The sequence below is a fragment of the Danio rerio genome, chromosome 8 (genome assembly GCF_052040795.2).
Source record: "Danio rerio strain M-AB ecotype USA chromosome 8, GRCz13ab, whole genome shotgun sequence".
In the NCBI taxonomy this organism is placed as follows: domain Eukaryota; kingdom Metazoa; phylum Chordata; class Actinopteri; order Cypriniformes; family Danionidae; genus Danio; species Danio rerio.
In genome coordinates, this window is record NC_141028.1 from 61080001 (window position 1) to 61100000 (window position 20000).

The 20000-nt window shown below is 37.8% G+C and overlaps 2 protein-coding genes across 27 annotated transcripts in view; both read left to right on the forward strand.

The window, feature by feature from the left end:
- cacna1db (calcium voltage-gated channel subunit alpha1 Db) overlaps positions 1-20000 on the forward strand; it is a 64080-nt gene that overhangs the window by 17132 nt on the left and 26948 nt on the right. For 9 of the 26 annotated variants that reach the window (XR_015498611.1, XM_087265584.1, XM_087265591.1 and 6 more), the window contains exons 7-25: positions 115-311; positions 2737-2840; positions 3314-3483; positions 5985-6062; positions 6280-6361; positions 6646-6672; positions 9169-9326; positions 10747-10972; positions 12687-12894; positions 13236-13356; positions 13981-14092; positions 14173-14218; positions 15660-15717; positions 15797-15929; positions 16177-16306; positions 17070-17129; positions 19161-19267; positions 19351-19438; positions 19920-20000. The exon at positions 19920-20000 is cut by the window's right edge and continues 27 nt beyond it. Coding sequence is in view for 25 of the 26 variants with exons in the window: in XM_087265584.1 (XP_087121710.1) it covers positions 115-311; positions 2737-2840; positions 3314-3483; positions 5985-6062; positions 6280-6361; positions 6646-6672; positions 9169-9326; positions 10747-10972; positions 12687-12894; positions 13236-13356; positions 13981-14092; positions 14173-14218; positions 15660-15717; positions 15797-15929; positions 16177-16306; positions 17070-17129; positions 19161-19267; positions 19351-19438; positions 19920-20000 (2186 nt within the window). In the remaining variant the exon portion in view is untranslated. The remainder of the gene's footprint in view (positions 1-114; positions 312-2736; positions 2841-3313; positions 3484-5984; positions 6063-6279; positions 6362-6645; positions 6673-9168; positions 9327-10746; positions 10973-12686; positions 12895-13235; positions 13357-13980; positions 14093-14172; positions 14219-15659; positions 15718-15796; positions 15930-16176; positions 16307-17069; positions 17130-19160; positions 19268-19350; positions 19439-19919) is intronic. The other 17 variants (XM_087265589.1, XM_087265598.1, XM_087265594.1 and 14 more) reach the window with 3 other exon arrangements.
- The window catches only part of mmp23ba (matrix metallopeptidase 23ba), a 568642-nt gene continuing 558265 nt past the window's right edge, over positions 9624-20000 (forward strand). Inside the window, exon 1 of the mRNA XM_087265668.1 lies at positions 9624-9764. The gene's annotated coding sequence lies outside the window, so the exon portion shown is untranslated. The remainder of the gene's footprint in view (positions 9765-20000) is intronic.

The window sequence follows — 20000 nt, forward strand, 5'->3', positions numbered from 1 at the left end:
GGAAATACTGTGAAAATTTCCTGAATCTGTTCAACATCATTTGGGAAATATTTGGAAAAGTCCACATCAGGGCGGATAATTCTGACTCCAGCTGTATTTGTTGTGTCCGCACAGGTATTTTAGCAGAAGAGGATCCCGCACCCTGTTCTCTGTCGGGTCATGGGCGTCACTGTCCGCTGAATGGCACCGTGTGCAGAGACGGCTGGCACGGACCAAACAACGGCATCACCAACTTTGACAACTTCCTGTTCGCCATGCTGACTGTGTTCCAGTGCATCACTATGGAGGGCTGGACAGATGTGCTGTACTGGGTGAGACTGAGCACACACTCTTTACACTTTACACTTCCGCTCGAACTGCTTTTCCATGACATGGTGAGAGCTCAGTGGATGATAATGGGATTGACCCTCTAAGACTGAGGAGACAAAGTCAGAAGACGGACCACAGGAGACTCTGTCAGAGCTGGACATGTTTCAAAGACAAGCACTGAAGTAGAGGAACAGATACTGGAGAAAAGTTTTGCTCTAGTAAAAAGTGTAGATGCTCAAATATTAATACAGTAAAAGTAGAAAAATAATCTGTTTTGTTTGAGTAAATTTACAGATACTTAAATATTACTATAGTAAAAGTCTAACTTTCAGTTTTACCTAACTAAATTCAAAGAAACTCAAATATTACTACAGTAAAAGTACACATTTTTTTGTTTAATTTGAGTAAATACACTGATACTCAAATATTGCCACAGTAAAAATATTAATTTTTCAGTTTCACTTGCATAAAAGCACAGATACTCAAATATCATTACAGTAAAAATATTTTTTTTCTGTTTTACTTGAGTAAATTTATAGATACTTAAATATTACTACAGTAAAAGCATTCATTTTTCAGTTTGCTTGCGTATAAGCACAGATACTCAAATATTACTACAGTAAAAGTACAATTTTTTTTAGTTTTACTTGAGTAATTCACAGATAATTTAATATTACTACAGTAAAAGTAATTATTCTTCTGTTTTACTTGGGTAAATTCACAGATACTCAAATATTACTGCAGTAAAAGTCCAATTTTTTCAGTTTTACTTGAGTAAATTTACAGATACTCAAATATTACTACAGTAAAAGTACACATTTTTTAGTTTTATTTGAGTAAATTCACAGATACTCAAAGTAGTACTACAGTAAAAGTATTAATTTTTACGTTTTACTTGCATAAAAGCACAGATACTCAAATATTACTACAGTAAAAATCTAATTTTTTAAGTTTTACTTGAGTGAAGTTATAGATACTGAAATATTACTACTGTAAAAGCATTCATTTTTCAGTTTTACTTGAGTAAATTTACAGATTCTCAAATATTACTACAGTAAAAGTACACATTTTTTCAGTTTTACTTGAGTAACTCACAGATACTTTAATATTACAACAGTAAAAGTAATTATTCTTCTGTTTTACTTGGGTAAATTCACAGATATTCAAATATTACTGCAGTCAAAGTCCAGTTTTTTCAGTTTTACTTGAGTAAATTCACACATACTCAAATATTACTACAGTAAAAGTAACTATTCTTCTGTTTTACTTGGGTAAATTCACAGATACTCAAATATTACTGCAGTAAAAGTCAATTTTTTCAGTTTTACTTGAGTAAATTTACAGATACTCAAATATTACTACAGTAAAAGTACACATTGTTTAGTTTTATTTGAGTAAATTCACAGATACTCAAATATTACTGCAGTAAAAGTCCATTTTTTCAGTTTTACTTGAGTAAATTCACAGATACTCAAATATTACTGCAGTAAAAGTCAAATTTTTTCAGTTTTACTTGAGTAAATTTACAGATACTCAAATATTACTACAGTAAAAGTACACATTTTTTAGTTTTATTTGAGTAAACTCACAGATACTCAAAGTAGTACTACAGTAAAAGTATTAATTTTTACGTTTTACTTGCATAAAAGCACAGATACTCAAATATTACTACAGTAAAAATAAAATTTTTAAAGTTTTACTTGAGTAAATTTATAGATACTTAAATATTACTACTGTAAAAGCATTCATTTTTAAGTTTTACTTGAGTAAATTTACAGATTCTCAAATATTACTACAGTAAAAGTACACATTTTTTCAGTTTTACTTGAGTAATTCACAGATACTCAAATATTAATACAGTAAAAGCATTAATTTTTCAGTTTTACTTGCATAAAAGCACATATACTCAAATATCACTACAGTAAAAGTACACATTTTTCAGTTTTACTTGAGTAAATTCACAGATACTCAAATATTACTACAGTAAAAGTACACATTTTTTAGTTTTATTTGAGTAAATACACAGATAATCAAATAATACTACAGTAAGAGTATTATTTTTTCAGTTTTACTTGCATAAAAGGACAGATACTTAAATATAACTACAGTAAAAGTTCAATTTTTCAGTTTGACTTAAATAAAAGCACATATATTCAAATACTATACAAGTTAAATTTTTCATTTTCAGTTTTATTTGAGTAAATTCACAGATACTCAAATATTACTACAGTAAATTTATAAATTTTTCAGTTTTACTTGATTAAAAACACAAATACTTGACTATTATTCCAGTAAAATTACACATTTTTCAGTTTTACTTGTGTGAAAGCACATATACTCAACAGTAAAAGTTTTTTTTTTGCTTGACCCGGGTAAGTAGTTTTTGTTTATTTCTTTGTGTAATGTGAGAGATGTTGTGTGTTTCAGATGAATGATGCCATGGGTTTTGAGTTGCCTTGGGTTTATTTCGTCAGCCTGGTGATCTTCGGCTCCTTCTTCGTCCTCAATCTAGTGTTGGGAGTTCTCAGCGGGTGAGCTGTCCACACTGCAACAGATGCTTTTCTTACTTAGAGTTTTTGTATTTGTAGAGTAAATATCTAAAAATTCTTAAATCAAACATTTTATAGACAAGCAAAAAGAGATTGTCTTGTTTTAAGAAATAATAATTCAAAACTAAATTAGTTTTTCCTTAAAACAAGCAAAATAATCTGTCAATGCGGTAAGCAAAATTCTTTTCATTATTTATTTATTTATTTGACATAAGATTATTTACTGATTATTTTGTATGGAAAAAGACTCAATTATATTTAATATTCTTTTCAAAAAAGTCTTGATTTCAGAATATTTAGGTATTTGGACTAGAAACAAGACTAAAACTCTTAGTAAGAAAAGCATTTTTGCAGTGTACATTACCGTACAGAGTGTGTGTGTGTGTGTGTGTGTGTGTGTGTGTGTGTGTGTGTGTGTGTGTGTGTGTGTGTGTGTGTATGTGTCCACATGACAGTGAGTTCTCCAAGGAGCGCGAGAAGGCTAAAGCCCGCGGAGATTTCCAGAAGCTGCGTGAGAAACAGCAGCTGGAGGAGGATCTGAAAGGTTATCTGGACTGGATCACTCAAGCTGAGGACATCGACCCGGATAATGAAGAAGAGGGAGATCAGGAGGCCAAACGCAACCGTACGTACAGTAAACTCTCATCTGTTCATCCTGTTGTCGTCTGTCTGCTGAAAGAGAAGCTGATATCTGACACTTATCAGCCATGTTTCCAACTCAGGCTCATTGTAAATATGTACCCAGGTCTACACATCTGGGAACCGTGAAATACGTACCCAGAGCTAAATACAGTTTTTTTTTCTCTCGCAAATTCACCAGAGGCCACTGTTGTACATTTTTTGATGATCTCAAATTTGCGCCATTTGCGCGTCTTACTTTTCAGTAAATCTACCAGAGGTCCCAGTTGTACATTTTCGATGATCTTAAATTTCTCCCGTACGTGCCATTTGCCCATCTTATTCTCATGTTAATCCACAAGAGGCCACAATATATATTTCAGCCGACCAGACTGAAATTCACTAAACCCAACTGATAGTGTTTTCGAAAGCATCCTAGAAAAAAAGAGCTGACGCAGTCACATGATTTTACCACCTTTTCAACTTGTTTTCAATTTATTTAATAATTATAATTATTTTTTTGCTTTTGTTTTACTGGTCTCTAGAACAGTTCTTCGCCGGACATAGCGTTCACCACATTGCGTTCGTTTTACACACAAAATGCAGCTAGACGTAGCCCCAGGTATATATTCATGGTTTCCTTGAAATGTAGACCTGGGTACGTATCCACAATGAGCCTGAGTTGCATGTTTCCATTATTAATTTGTGCAAAACATAACAATGCAATTAATTGCAAATAAGGCCCTGTCTGCATGAGCATGGGTATCTTCAAAACTAGATTTGTCAACTCTTTAGTTTAGGTCACATTTCATGCTGTTGTTTACTGGTTTATTACCTGCCTATTAGAAAAATGATACTAAAGTAAAAGCATCATACTTGCCAAAAAATGTAGTGCATGTAGAGTAAAAGTTTTACTCAACCCAAGCTCATTCTGATTGTAGTCCCGTGGACGTTTATGGAGACTGTGAGATACGTCCCGGGAGGTATGTATTTTTGCAGGTTTTGTTTTCGCGAATCCGCGACAGGCCTCTGTGTGCGATTTTTCGCGTCTTAAACGTCCCTCGCCAGCGATGTTCGCGCCCGTGCCGTTCTCGCGTGAACCCGTCAGAGGCCGAGTCGAACGACCTTCCGCTTGTCTGCCTGGATGACAGAATGATTGACCGTGCGATCGGCCAATCGGCTGACCAACCAACAACGATTCACAAAAGCCGTCCAGAAAAAGAAAAACCCTCATCTGATTTTCACCATGTTTCCGGATTTTACCACATTCTCATCCTGTGATGAACTCATTCGCTTTATTTTTTTGGATTTTGTTTTTGTTTTCTTACCTGATTTCTGGAACCGCTCTTCCCTGGACTCGAACACAGTCGTCGTCATCGTGGTCAGCCCTTCTCTTCGCCTCCCGTCCGCCGACGTACACGAAGAGCTAACTGGACAAACTGGTTGCGGCGGGAAAGCCCTCCACACGGAGGCGAGCGGGCGGCCGGCAAGCACCGGAAGGAACAACGTCACACCGCCCCTCAGCGTTCACTTAAAAAAATTAAATGCAGCTGTACGAACCTCCGGCCACATATTTCGCGGTCTCCAGAAACGTCCACGAGACTACGTTTTCAGAATGAGCCTGATTTGGTTTAACCGCAAGAAAAGCTTTTCTTACTTCGAGTTTTTGTCTTATTTCTAGTCCAAATATCCAACAATTTCTAAATCAGCAAACACTTTTTAGACAAGTGCACAATTTTGTCTTGTTTTCAGAAATAATAAGTCAAAATAAAGTGACTTTTTTCCTAAAACAAGCAAAAATACTCGGTCACACTTTATTTTGATGGTCTGTTTGTTGAATGTAAGTTACATTGCATCTACATGCCAACTAATTCTTAATTAGATTTTAAGTAGACTAGTAGGTTGGGGTTAGGGTTAGGATTAAGGTTAAGGTTGGTGTAAGTTAACATGTACTTGCAAAATTTCTTATAGTCAGTTAAATGTCTGTTGAAGGAGCAAATCAGCAGATATTAAGCAGAGAGTCTACTAATACTCAAATGGATTATCAAAATAAAGTGTTGCCAAATAATCTGCCAATGGCGTAAGCAAAATAATCTTGTTTATAGATGTATAAATAAGGTTATTTCACTCACCCCATTGGCAGATTATTTAGCTTGTTGTAAGCGAACAACTCACTTCATTTGGACTCATTATTTCTAAACTCAAGGCAATATTTTAGCAATGTCAAGAAAATGCTTCTTGATTTAAGAGTTTTTAGATATTTGGACTAGAAGACCAAAACCAAAAGTCAAAGTAAGAAAGGCATTGTTTGCAGTGTAGTGAATGAATGTGTATTTACTATGCAGTGGCTGTACTGTAAGTGTAGTTTCAGATTCCTCTTGTCTCTCTCTCTTTCTCTTTCTCTGTGTCTGTGTTGTTATTAGTATTGCAGTAGTTTTGTGTATTGCTATAGTTTTATACAGTAGATGCTGATAGCTGCTTCTCTGTTTAAATGCATGTGAACTGAAGGAGTGATGCTGGCTGATCTCAGCCGCTCCAAGAGCACCGCAAACTCAGCCTGGTTCAGTCAGTCCACTGAGACTCAGGGTAAACTCTGACTTTACTGTGTGTTTGAGTTTCACCGCTTCATTTTCATCACATGTTCATCCAAAACAACATTAGTGGCGCAGAAATAACTCCATTTGTCTGTCATCATGCGTTTGCCAAATATTCATAAAGCTTCTTATAAAACGTAACTAAAGGTTAAATAAAATGTTGTATACTCTCTGATATGTTCATTGCTGTGTTTTCTGTGTGTTTACAGCGAGCGTCCCGACCAGCGAAAACGAGTCTGTGAACACTGAGAACCCAGGAGAAGATGAGAAGATCTTCTGTGGGCCTTTCTGGTGAGCTTCCCTCTTTACATCTGCTGGAAAAACACACTGATGCACTGCAAAGCATGCTTTTCTTATATGAAATGTGCAGCATTTGTCTAGAAAATGCTTCTTGATTTAAGTATTGTTAGATATTTGGACTAGAAATAAAACAAAAATTAAGTTTAAAAAAGCATATGTTTGCAGTGTAGGAGTATCTCAGCTCCAGTATCTATAATAAATCAATGCCTGCTGGACGTTTTGTTCGTCAGCGTGCAGATTTGCACACAGTGATGGAGTATTTTTCCCTTTTTCAGTCAGAAATTGACAAAGTCGAAGTTCAGGTCAGTAGGCCACGTCCACTGCTGCGTGTGTTTGCTGTACTGTTGTCTTTTTAAAGGGTTAGTTCACCCTAAAAATGGAAATTCTGTCATTTATTACTTTCCCTCATGTCATTACAATCCTCATAATGCCTTCGTCTTTATCTTAAGGACACAAATGAAGATATTTTAAATCAAAACTGAGAGCTCCCTCATCCTCCATAGACAGCAAGGGTCTTTTTTTAAGACCATTGTCAAAAAATGTCTTTCAAGCAACTTTTATGCATTGGTTGCGTGAGTTAAAACGTTCTGCTGAAAAAATTTGTCATATTTAAGTTGCCAGCAAATGCTTTACCATAACAAGAGTAAACAAATCTGACAATAAGCATCTATAAGACAATAGTACAAAACTATACATGCAAATAATCCAAACATATTAACATGGCTTGTAGTATTTGGACTTGTGTAAAAACATTTAAAAGTTAAAGTTATAAACAGTGGAAAATTACATATTTTGTATATATAGTTATAGTTAAAGGAAAACTTTATTTTGACAATTTGTATGTGTATATATATATATATATATATATATATATATATATATATATATATATATATATATATATACTGTTAAAATAAAGTGTTCCTTATTTTTACGTATTTATTTTTAATTATACTACTTATTTTATTTTTATTTATTTTATTTTTTATTTTATTTTCATTTATTTATTTTTATTTTTAAAACACTTTCAAATAAATTTCAGATAGATTTGAAATAAATGTTAAATGCGTTTTATTTATTTATTATTTATTACTTTATTTTATTTTATGTAAATTTATTATTATTGTTGTTATTATCATTATTTAAAAAAAACGTTTTAATAATTTTTTATTTCTTTATTTTTATTTTTATATTTAATACACTTTCAAATAAAATTCAGATAGATTTGAAATAAATGATAAATGTGTTTTATTTATTTACTTTTAATTATTTTATTTTAATTATTTTATTTATTTTCATTTTATTTTATTTATTTTATATTTATTATTATAAGTGTTATATTTTTAATGATTTAATTATTTTTATTTATTCGTTTCTATTTCAATTTTTAATACACTTTCAAATAAAATTCAGATAGATTCGAAATATGTTAAATATTTTTTATTTATTTATTTTTTATTATTTTATTTTTATTTTTTATTTTTATTTTTATTATTATTGTTGTTAATATTATTATTTTTAAAAAGTTTTTAATTATTTATTTATTTCTATTTTTATTTTTAATACACTTTCAAATAAATTTCAGATAGATTTGAAATAAATGTTAAATATTTTTTAAGTAGTTCTCTATTTATTTATTATTTTTATTATTAAAAATAATTATATTTTTTGTTTGTATATGCTGTCAGTTGTATTTCTTCAAAATCTGCAAAAAAATCAGAATCAGCAAAAATCGATGTTGACAGTTCCCACTGTTTGGTTCCCAAACATCAGAAATCAGAATTGGCCAAGAAAATTACAGTCAGTGCATCTCTAGTACATGGAGCTTCATATGAACAACCCATGAAGACACACTGAATATTTTGAGGATGTTTTGGACTTTGAGAGTCTCGGGACCCTTGCTGTCTACAGAGGATGAGACAGCTCCAGGATTTCATCTAAAATATCTTAATTTGTGTCCTGAAGATGAAAGAAGGACTTAGAACATTAAAAGGATGTGAGAGAGAGAGTAATTAATGACAGAATTTTTATTTTTGGGTGAACTAACCCTTCCGTATCTCATCACCTCATCATTTGGCATGTCGGTGTACAGTATATGTGCTTCATCTTCAACATCTAAAGCTCTTTTTGTTGCCATTGTATCTGCCAAGATGCTGCAATCCTTCCTGTGTGTGTATGATGTGCTTGATTTGAATGCATTAAAGGGCTTTGCACTGCATGACATTAAAGCTTGATGTTTGATTTTTGCATGCATGAACATGTCCACGTACAGATGAGGGCAAAATATTCACCCTCCTGTAAAATATTTTTTTTCAAATATTTCTCAAGTGAGGTTTAATGTAGCAAGGAATTTTCACAGTATTTCCTATAATATTTGTTCTTCTGGAGAAAGTCTTATTTGTTTTATTTGGGCTTGAATAAAAGCAGTTTTTAATTGTTTTAAAGCCATTTTAAGGTCAATATTATTCACCCCTTCAGCAATATTAGTGTTGGATTGTCTCCAGAACAAACCACTGTTATACAATGACTTGCCTAATTACCCTAACTTTACCCTAATTACCCTAGTGAAGCCTTTACATGTCACTTTAAGCTGAACACTAGTGTCTTGAAGAATATCTAGTCTAATATTATGTGCTGTCATCATGACAAAGAGAAAATAAATCAGTGATTAGAAATGAGTTATTAATTTTCCTTGCTCTAATAAACATCAAATATTTGAAAAAGAATGAAACTTTGACAGGACGGCGATTATTGTAACACATGAACACACTGATTGTGTCTGTTTTGCTTGTCTGCAGCCGCTGGCGGTGCTGGAACAGGTTTTGTCGCAGAAAGTGTCGAGCCGTGGTAAAGTCCACCGTATTTTACTGGCTGGTGATTCTGCTGGTGTTTCTCAACACACTCACGATATCATCCGAGCATTATAACCAGCCCGACTGGCTCACGGAGGTCCAGGGTGAGAAACACACACACACACACACACACACACACACACATGGAAAATGCTATAGTAAATACTACAGTGTTTTTGAAGCATACTATAGTACTTTAACGAAGCTGTTGTGGTGATTCTACAGTTGCTATGGTAACTAACAACTGTATTAGTTGATCTGTTGTGATTCTACAGTTGCTAGGGTAACACAACAACTATAGTAATTGATCTGTTGTGGTGATTCTACAATCGCAATGGTAACACAACAACTATAGTAACTGATCTGTTGTGGTGATTCTACAGTCGCTATGGTAACACAACAACTATAGTAATTGATCTGCTGGGGTGATTCTGCAGTTGCTATGGTAACACAACAACTATAGTAATTGATCTATTGTGGTGATTCTACAGTTGCTATGGTAACAACAACTATAGTAATTGATCTGTTGTGGTGATTCTACAGTCGCTATGGTAATTGATCAGTTGTGGTGATTCTACAGTTGCTATGGTAACACAACAACTATAGTAATTGATCTGTTTTGGTGATTCTACAGTCGCTATGGTAACACAACTATAGTAATTCATCTGTTGTGGTGATTCTACAGTCGCTATAGTAATTGATCAGTTGTGGTGATTCTACAGTCGCTATGGTAACACAACTATAGTAATTGATCAGTTGTGGTGATTCTACAGTCCCTATGGTAATTGATCAGTTGTGGTGATTCTACAGTTGCTATGGTAACACAACAACTATAGTAATTGATCTGTTGTGGTGATTCTACAGTCGCTATGGTAACACAACTATAGTAATTCATCTGTTGTGGTGATTCTACAGTCGCTATAGTAATTGATCTGTTGTGGTGATTCTACAGTTGCTATGGTAACTTAACAACTATAGTAATTCATCTGTTGCGATGGTTTTACAGTCGCTATGGCAACACAACAACTATAATAGTTAATCTGCTGTGGGGATTCTACAGTTGCTATGGCAACACAACAACCATAGTGATTGATTTCTTGTGGTGAATTTACAGTTGCTATGGTAACACAACAACTATAATAGTTGATCTGTTGTGGTGATTCTACAGTCGCTATAGTAACACAACAACTATAGTAATATACACCACAGTTGACTGTAGTAAAAACTAAAGTATACTACAGTATTTATTACAGTTTATCAATTCACTACAGTTAACATTACATCCCTAAATCTACCCAATACCTAAACCCAAACTTCTACTTTCCTAGCTTTTAACAAGCAGCTAATTCGTGATTTATCAAGCTATAAGTCTCAGTTCATGATTTGCTAATAGCCTGAATTGTACATTAAAATAAAGTGTGACCAAAATATCGTAGAATCGCACACCAAGGCAAAAATGATAATAACTCTTGATTTCTGAGCAAAACAATGAGAGTGTTCTGTTTATTGTGTGTTTGCTTACAGATGTGGCTAATAAGGTGTTGCTAGCGCTGTTCACATGTGAGATGCTGATTAAGATGTACAGTCTGGGACTGCAGGCGTACTTCGTGTCGCTCTTCAACCGATTCGACTGCTTCGTGGTGTGCGGAGGAATCGTGGAGACCATTCTGGTGGAGCTGGAGATCATGTCTCCGCTCGGCATCTCCGTCTTCCGCTGCGTCAGGCTCCTGCGGATCTTCAAAGTCACGCGGTGAGTCTTAAATTCGGCGTGAAATCTAAATTTACTTTGCTTATAATTTGCTTATTTTTAAGCAATTAACAACCTTCCTTCTCCCCACAAAACAATTTTTTCACTTCTGGTCACATGAAATGCCTTTAAGGCGGGGCTATTAGTCCTCTAGGGCGGGGCTATCAGTTGTTTAGGATGAAGATATAATTCCTTTGGGGCGGGGCTATGAATTGTTTAGGATGGGGATATCAGTCATTTAGGGCGGGGCTGAGAATTATTTAGGATGGAGATATCATACCTTTAGGGCGGGGCTATGAATTGTTCAGGATGGAGATATCAATCCTTTAGGGCGTGGCTATCAGTTGTTTAGGATAGATATATCACTCCTTTAGGGCGGGGCTATGAATTGTTTAGGATGGAGACATCACTTCTTGAGGGCGGGACTATCAGTTGTGTAGGATGGAGATATTACCCCTCGAGGGCGGGGCTTTTAGTTGTTTAGGATAGAGATATCACTCCTCGAAGGCGGGGCTATCAGTTGTTTAGGATGGAAATATTACCCCTCGAGGGCGGGGCTTTTAGTTGTTTAGGATAGAGATATCACTCCTCGAGGGCGGGGCTATCAGTTGTTTAGGATGGAGATATCACTCCTTTAGGGCGGGGCTATGAATTGTTTAGGATAGAGATATCACTCCTCGAGGGCGGGGCTATCAGTTGTGTAGGATGGAAATATTACCCCTCGAGGGCGGGGCTTTTAGTTGTTTAGGATAGAGATATCACTCCTCGAAGGCGGGGCTATCAGTTGTTTAGGATGGAGATATCACTCCTCGAGGGCGGGGCTATCAGTTGTTTAGGATGGAGATATCATCCCTTTAGGGCGGGGCTATAAATTGTTTAGGATGGGAATATCAGTCCTTTAGGGCGGGGCTATCAGTTGTTCAGGATGGGGATATTAGTCCTTTAGGGCGGGGCTATGAATTGTTTGGATGGAGATATCAGTCCTTTAGGGCGGGGCTATGAATTGTTTAGGATGGGGATATCAGTCCTTTAGGGCGGGGCTATGAATTGTTTAGGATGGGGATATCAGTCCTTTAGGGTGGGGCTGAGAATTGTTTAGGATGGAGATATCAGTCCTTTAGGGCGGGGCTATCAGTTGTTTAGGATGGGGATATCAGTCCTTTAGGGTGGGGCTATGAATTGTTTAGGATGGAGATATCACTCTTGTGGGCGGTGCTATCAGTTGATTAGGATGGGGATATCAGTCTTTTAGGGCAGAGCTATCAGTCATTTAGGGCAGGGCTTATCAGTCCTTTAAGGCGGAGCTAACCATCCTTAAGGGCGGGGCTATCAGTCATTCAGGAGTGGTGGTATCATTCATTTATGTCAAGGCTATCAGTCCTTTAGGGGCGTGACTATCTGTCATTTAGAACAAGGCTATCAGTGCTTTAGGATATGGCTATCAGTTCTGGGGGTGGGGCTATCATTTGTTTAGCGCAGGGATATTAGTCCCTCATGGCGGAGCTATCAGTCCATTAGGGTGGGGCTATTAGTTATTTAGGGTGGGGCTTTCTGTATTTTGGGGTGGGACTATCAGTCATTTAGGACAGTATGTTGCAGCATTCATTAACAAAGCATTACAAATACTTTAGTACATGGTAATACAGTACTATGGTAGGGTTCAAACTGCTATAGTATTTATTCATGTGGGGTGTTATGAACATGTGTGTGTTTGCAGTCACTGGGCATCTCTCAGTAATCTGGTGGCGTCTCTGCTGAACTCCATGAAGTCGATTGCATCTCTGCTGCTGTTGCTCTTCCTCTTCATCATCATCTTCAGTCTGCTTGGCATGCAGCTCTTCGGCGGAAAGTTCAACTTCGATGAGACTGTGACCAAACGCAGCACTTTCGACAACTTCCCTCAGGCCCTGCTCACCGTCTTTCAGGTGTGTGTTGCTTGTATTCCTCATGTTGTAGGGACCAAATGTCCTCACAAGTATAGCAGTACCAGTTATTTTTGACCTTCAGGGGACATTTTTTGGTTCATAAGACACACAGATAAAAGTATTTTGAAAAGTACCATATAAAAATCATTAAAGCTATTGGAAGAGCCCATCAAGATAGCTGTAAAAGTGTGTGTAACCCACTGAAAAGTTTAAGGCTGGAAAGATTCATTTATTAAGTCTCTTCTTCACACATGTCTCTCCTGCTTACCAAAGCTGCATATATTTGATGAAGTGTACAGTAAACACTTTGTGAATCTGTATTTGTGTATTTGTTCTGGCAGATCCTGACGGGTGAGGACTGGAACACAGTGATGTATGATGGGATCATGGCATACGGCGGACCCTCTTCATCAGGCATGCTGGTGTGCATCTACTTCATCATCCTCTTCATCTGTGGAAACTGTATCCTTCTTTCTGCTCATCCGAGACAACATCAGCTCATGTCACTGTGGATGACTTTGCAAAACTTAAAAAAAAAGTTAATTACTTGGCCACAGGCCTGCCTCTAGAACAAAATGGTCTGTTTTGACCGTATTTGGAAGGGTCATGAATATTAATGAGCTCTGCTATTTTACGAGCCCATTTACAACCCTATGACTTGCCTCTAGAACAAAATGGTCCGTTTTGACCGTATTTGGAAGGGTCATGAATATTAATGAGCTCTGCTATTTTTTTTAGCCCATTTACAACCCTATGACTTGCCTCCAGAATATAATGGTTTGTTTTGACCCTATTTGGAAAGGACATGAATATTAATGAGCTCTGCTATTTTACAAGCCCATTTACAACTCTAGGACTTGCCTCCAGAATGAAATGGCCCGTTTTGACCATATTTTGACGGGCTATGAATATAAATGAGCTCTGCATCTGGAGCTGTGATGTACTCTGAAATACACATATGCAAATTAATCATATTTTAGTTGACAATTTTAGCTGCATTTTTTGCAGTGTGTATAAACAAAGTATTAATTACTTCATGGATAGTAGTTCAGTAAGAGCAGAGTCAGTGTCTTAACATGAGATCAGACATCCTACTGAACGTCTTCTTGGCCATTGCTGTGGATAATCTGGCAGATGCGGAGAGTCTGAACTCAGCCCAAAAAGAGGAGGAGAAGAGGAACAAGAGGAGGAAGAGCAGGTGATGCTCATCTCTCTCTCTCTCACACACACACACACACTGAGCACAAACACAAGCTGATATATGTGTGTTTTCTGCAGGAGTATGAGCATCTACAAAAGAGATGGAGATGACCGAGAACTTAAGGTGGGTGATGTTTAAGTTCTTGTCTCAGAATTCTTAATTAATTGTGCATTATTTTGTTAATATTACACGGCTGTCTGGGATGCTCTTTTCTAATTAAGGCCAGACAAGTTTATCCGCAACCTAATGAGATGTGCAGCACTGTTGTACAAGACTGAAGGGTTTATTCTTTGAAAACAACCATTCTGGATGTACTTTATCATGCTTACTACTTACTTCTTGCTACAAAATTTAACGTTATAAAAACAAATATAACCTCCTTGTTTATTTTTTTTTTTGCTTTGTTATCGCACACCGCAGTTGGTTTTTCATCCATCAGAGCTAGCGTGATCCTGTATTTGAAAGGACCAGGACCGGCGCGTCCATATAGGTGACCTAGGCGGCCGCCTAGGGCAGCAGTATAGAGAGGGCGGCGTCCGCAACACCCCTCTTACCACCCGCGTCCTCAGTTATGTCCGCGACACCTCCCTCACCATCCGCGTCCTCAATTATATTCGCGCATAGGCGACAGAATAGAGAGGGCAGCGTCAGCGACACCTCCATCCGCACCCGCGCGTCCTCAGTTATATCCGCGCATAGGGTGACAGAATAGAGGTCTGCGACACCTCACTTCATTTTCATAACCGGTCACTTTCGTTTTCACATATTGGGGTTGAGGGCGGCGTGATCGTCAGTTCAGCTTGCTCCGGCCCTGGAAATAACCGCGCAAAAAAAAAGAAAAAAAAAGAAAAGCTATTCTGCGCATGATCGGTGACATCTTAATATTGTTTTTTTTAAGGGGGCGTTTTCAAAACGTTGACCGCACCACGCCCATTTTACATCATGGCTATGAAACCCCTGGAATTTAGTGCATGCCGATGGAGTATACAATAACCTGCTCATTATTCAGATGTAATTTGACTGTTTGTCTCCATCTAGTGTCTGAATAATGCGCAGGTTAGTGTATACTCCATCAGCTGTTTCTGACTGTTTGTCTCCATCTAGTGTCTGAATAATGCGCAGGTTAGTGTATACTCCATCAGCTGTTTCTGTCTGTTTGTCTCCATCTAGTGTCTGAATAATGCGCAGGTTAGTGTATACTCCATCAGCTGTTTTCATTTCTATCAGCTGTGCATTTAATTAAAGAATTAATCAAATATTACTGCTTAGAACAATGTTTTGTGTCTAATTTTATGTTTTGTGGCAAGTGTAATAAGCGGGATAAACTATATCCAGGACAGTTGTTTTCACTGAATAAACCCTTCAGTCTTATACAACAGTGCTGTGTTTTACATCAAGCTGCTGATAATCCTGTCAGGCTTTATTCTGCTGTAACAACCTATGTGGTGTACTTTAACCCTAATTTAACATACCTTGAAATGCTGTGATTAGCCAATCACAATCAAGTGTTCTAGAGAGCCAGGATGCATACCTTACCTGAGATGTTTTTAATGAATTGTTTCAGGCACCTGATGATCAGGAGGCCAGTCGGGATCCGGCAGAGGAGCTGGCGGACTCCTCAGGTGAACATCTGATAGTGTTTATCACTGCGTATGGGCATGGGTGAGGTCAGCTGATCACTGTGATTGTGTGTGTATGTAGAGGAGGAAGAGGAAGAGGAGCCCGAGGTGCCATCCGGACTGCGGGCACAGAGACTGTCAGAGCTGAGCCTCAGAGAAAAGATGCCCCCTATTCCAGACGGCAGCGCCTTCTTCATCCTGAGCAACTCCAACCCGTATGTCACACAAGTCCTGTGAGGTCCTGCTTTGAAAAAATATAAGAGGAAATACTGTGAACAATTCCTGAATCTGTTCAACACCATTTGGAAATATTTTAAAAAAGGAAAGAAAATTCACAGAAGGGCCAACTCTATATCTGTATATATCTATAGAGCCAGAGTTAGCTCTTCTGTACAGTGGCTCTGCTCATGTTTGTGTGTGTGTGTGTGTGTGTGTGTGTGTGTGTGTGTGTGTTTACCGCAGGATTCGCGTGTTGTGTTATCGACTCATCAACCATCAGATCTTCACCAACCTCATCCTCATCTTCATCATGCTGAGCTCCGTCTCGCTGGCGGCCGAAGATCCCATCCGAAACTTCTCTGCCCGAAACATCGTGAGACAAACCAGAAGCAAACAAAACAACACCTCATAACAGCACGCAATGCACAAACACCGGAGCAAAATACAGCCTTTTCACATTTACATTTACATTTACATTTAGTCATTTAGCAGACGCTTTTATCCAAAGCGACTTACAAATGAGGACAAGGAAGCAATTTACACAACTATAAGAGCAACAATGAAGAAGTGCTGTAGGCAAGTTTCAGGTCTGTAAAGTCACATGACTGTTATGACTTCAGTTTAGTCCCTTTTTTTATCAGGGATGGCCACAGTGGAATGAACCGCCAACTATTCCAGCATATGTTTTAGACAGCTGCAACCCAGTACTGGGAAACACCCATGCACCCTCACATTAACACACACACACTCATATAGTATGGCCAGTTTAGTTAATCAAGTCCCCTATAGTGCATGTGTTTGGACTGTGGAGGAAACCGGAGCACCCGGAGGAAAACCACACCAACACGGAGAGAACATGCAAACTCCACACAGAAACACCAACTGACCCAGCCGGGACTCAAAGCAGCAACCTTCTTGCTGTGAAGCCACAGTGCTAACCACTGAGCCATCATGCCGCCTAGTACTTAATATACTTAAGCAGAAAAGTCTTGCAGTAGTATGTCTGGCCTATACATATTCAGTACTTGAAAGTATAATGAAAGATAAATAATGAAACTACATAGACTGTGTAGAAATAAAGCTGACTGTGATGTGATTGCGTATACTTGTGTTTCTTGTCGTGCTTCTCTCTGCAGGTTCTGGGTTATTTTGATTATGCCTTCACCGCTATTTTCACAGTGGAGATCTTGGTGAAGGTAAAGACATTTTGTTTCTTATTTTCACACTATTTAAAGATATATGAGCAATATCACACGAGTAGCAGTGCGATATGGCTGTATATCAGCACTGGTGGGAGGCGTGCGGTGCCTTGGCGTCCCACTAGTGCTGATATACAGCCATATCGCACTGCTACAAGTGTGATATTGCGTTTATACAACAGTTCAACATCACAATCTTGTATATAAATAAGAAAATCAAACACAGAGAGTCTAAAAACCCTTTTTTTATTAGGAACTACTTTCTTCCGCTATTCATTCACATCTGCAGCTGACGTCAGAACAGCAGAAGCCGTTACGAATTCACCAACGTCACTTTAGAGCTAGTGTTTGAATGATTCTCTGTCTAAAGTGAAGACAAAACAGCTGATTTTTGCTCACACTTTAAGATTATAGGGCTGAACGTGACACGAAATGCCATCAGTCTACAGAGATATCTTCCTACACTGTTACAGTCTACAGTATTTCTCTGTTGCAGTCGGGATTTCACAATAATTAACCCCGAAAATAACAATGAATCCACTAACGTTACCAGACTGCTGTTGTGTTTGCGATAAGGAAATCGTTAAACACATGCAGACTTTGCTTAATTTAATTTGCCAACACAACACACATTCCTGATATGCGAGCAAATCTGTATAAATACAGCACTTCAGCATACAAAAAGAGAGATCATCTAACCTGCCAACATGTCTCTGAAAACCCGGGAGACCGGGGGGGAGGGGGTGTTCGATCGGGTACTGTACCAAAGTTGGAAACCCGGGGGTGTTTAGTTTACAGACTGTACCAAAGAGGGAGGGTGTGTGAAATTACGGGAGTTTTTTTAGAAAGAAATAAAAAACGGGATGTTTGCGGGAGACTGGTCTGAAATACGGGATACTCCCATGAAAAACGGTAGTGTTGGCTGGTGTGCTTACCAGTTTAATATTGATTCGATCTGCTATAGTTAGAAATCAGACTATTATGTCTTCTAAGCCAGGGATCACCAATCTCGGTCCTGGAGGGCCGTTGTCCCTGCAGGATTTAGCTCCAACTTACCTCAACACAGTTGCCTGGATGTTTCTAGTATACCTAGTAAGACCTTGATCAGCTTGTTCAGGTGTGTTTGATTAGGGTTGGAGCTCAAATCTGCAGGACACCGGCCCTCCAGGAAGTTTGGTGATCCCTGTTCTAAGCGTAAGGGCTTATTATGCAGTTCTGTCGCCATCTTGTGGATAAAAAACGTCAACTGTCGCCGAAGAGCTGTCTCTCAGAAATTGTAAATATTTTAAAATAGGCACTATTCTTGCATATAAACTGCATAGTTGCGATCTAAACTACATTCTCGCCTAAAAAAGCCTCAAAAGTATATTTGGTTGTCTAACAGCAGGAGTGTTTGTCAAACTGTAGTGTCTGCTTGTTGCTGGCTGGATGTGGGCGGAGTAATACACAAAGGGCAAAGAGGCTGTACGGATGCTGATAATACTTAAATATATCCCGGCTATCAGCCAATCAGATTCGAGATCCAGACAGAACTGTTGTATAAATAAGTATAGCTTCCAGATTATAATTATACCCTATTATTATTATTATTGTTATTATAATCAGGGCTTGGATGGTAACTTTTCAAATGTATTTCACTGCAGAGTATGAAATAAATGCTGCAAAATGAATGCTTACTCAGGTTTAGTAGCTTAATCTAAATTCTTTTAAAAACTTTGAAATACTGAAGCTTGTGGTTGTCAATTATAATCTGCTATCACGTCAATATGGAGCAAAATCTCTGAGGAATATTTCCAGTAGCTTGATGAATCTGTGCCACGAAGGATTAAGGCAGTTCTGAAGGCAAAAGGGGGACTGACTTGGTACTAGTGCGGTGTACCTAATAAAGTGGCCGGCGAGTGTATATTTATCTGGTGAAATATATATTGTGGTAAAACAAACTATTACAATGTCAGATTTTTCCAATCTAAATGAAAACGAATCATTTTCTGGCGTATTTAGCTCCGTAATTGATCTTGTGTTGATCAGATGACGGCGTTCGGCGCTTTCCTCCATAAAGGCGCTTTCTGCAGGAGCTACTTCAATCTGCTGGATCTGCTGGTGGTGGGAGTCTCTCTGGTGTCCTTCGGCATTCAGTAAGTTTGAGTCAGTAAATCCAGTGCGTTTGGAGTTTGTATCTGTGCTCACGTTCAACTGATGCGCGCTTGTTTTTCTGCAGGTCGTCTGCTATTTCAGTGGTGAAGATCTTGAGGATTCTGCGGGTTCTTCGTCCGCTGAGAGCCATCAACAGAGCTAAAGGACTGAAGGTCAGACACTTTCAGACTCTGCCTTTGCTTATTTATTATTTTAATTATAATGGTGAACAGATTCAGGAGTTGTTCACAGTATTTCCTCTAATATTCTTTGTCTTGTAGAAAGTTTTATTTCGGCTAGAATGAAAGCAGTTCTTAATTGTTTTAAAGCCATTTTAGGGTTAATATTATTCACCCCTTCAGCAATATTAGTGTTGGATTGTCTCCAGAACAAACCACTGTTATACAATGACTTGCCTAATTACCCTAACTTTACCCTAATTACCCTAGTGAAGCCTTGACATGTCACTTTAAGCTGAACACTAGTGTATCTAGTCTAATATTATGCGCTGTCATCATGGAGAAGTCGCTGGAATCTTGTAGTTAGGTCGTGGTGTAACATGACTGCTTTAAAACAGGATAATTCCTCATAATCTGCTTTAATTGTAGAACTGACAATAACGCCGCTGTTGTGTTGTTTTGTGGCGTGTCTCAGCATGTGGTTCAGTGTGTGTTTGTGGCCATCCGGACGATCGGGAACATCATGATCGTCACCACACTCCTGCAGTTCATGTTC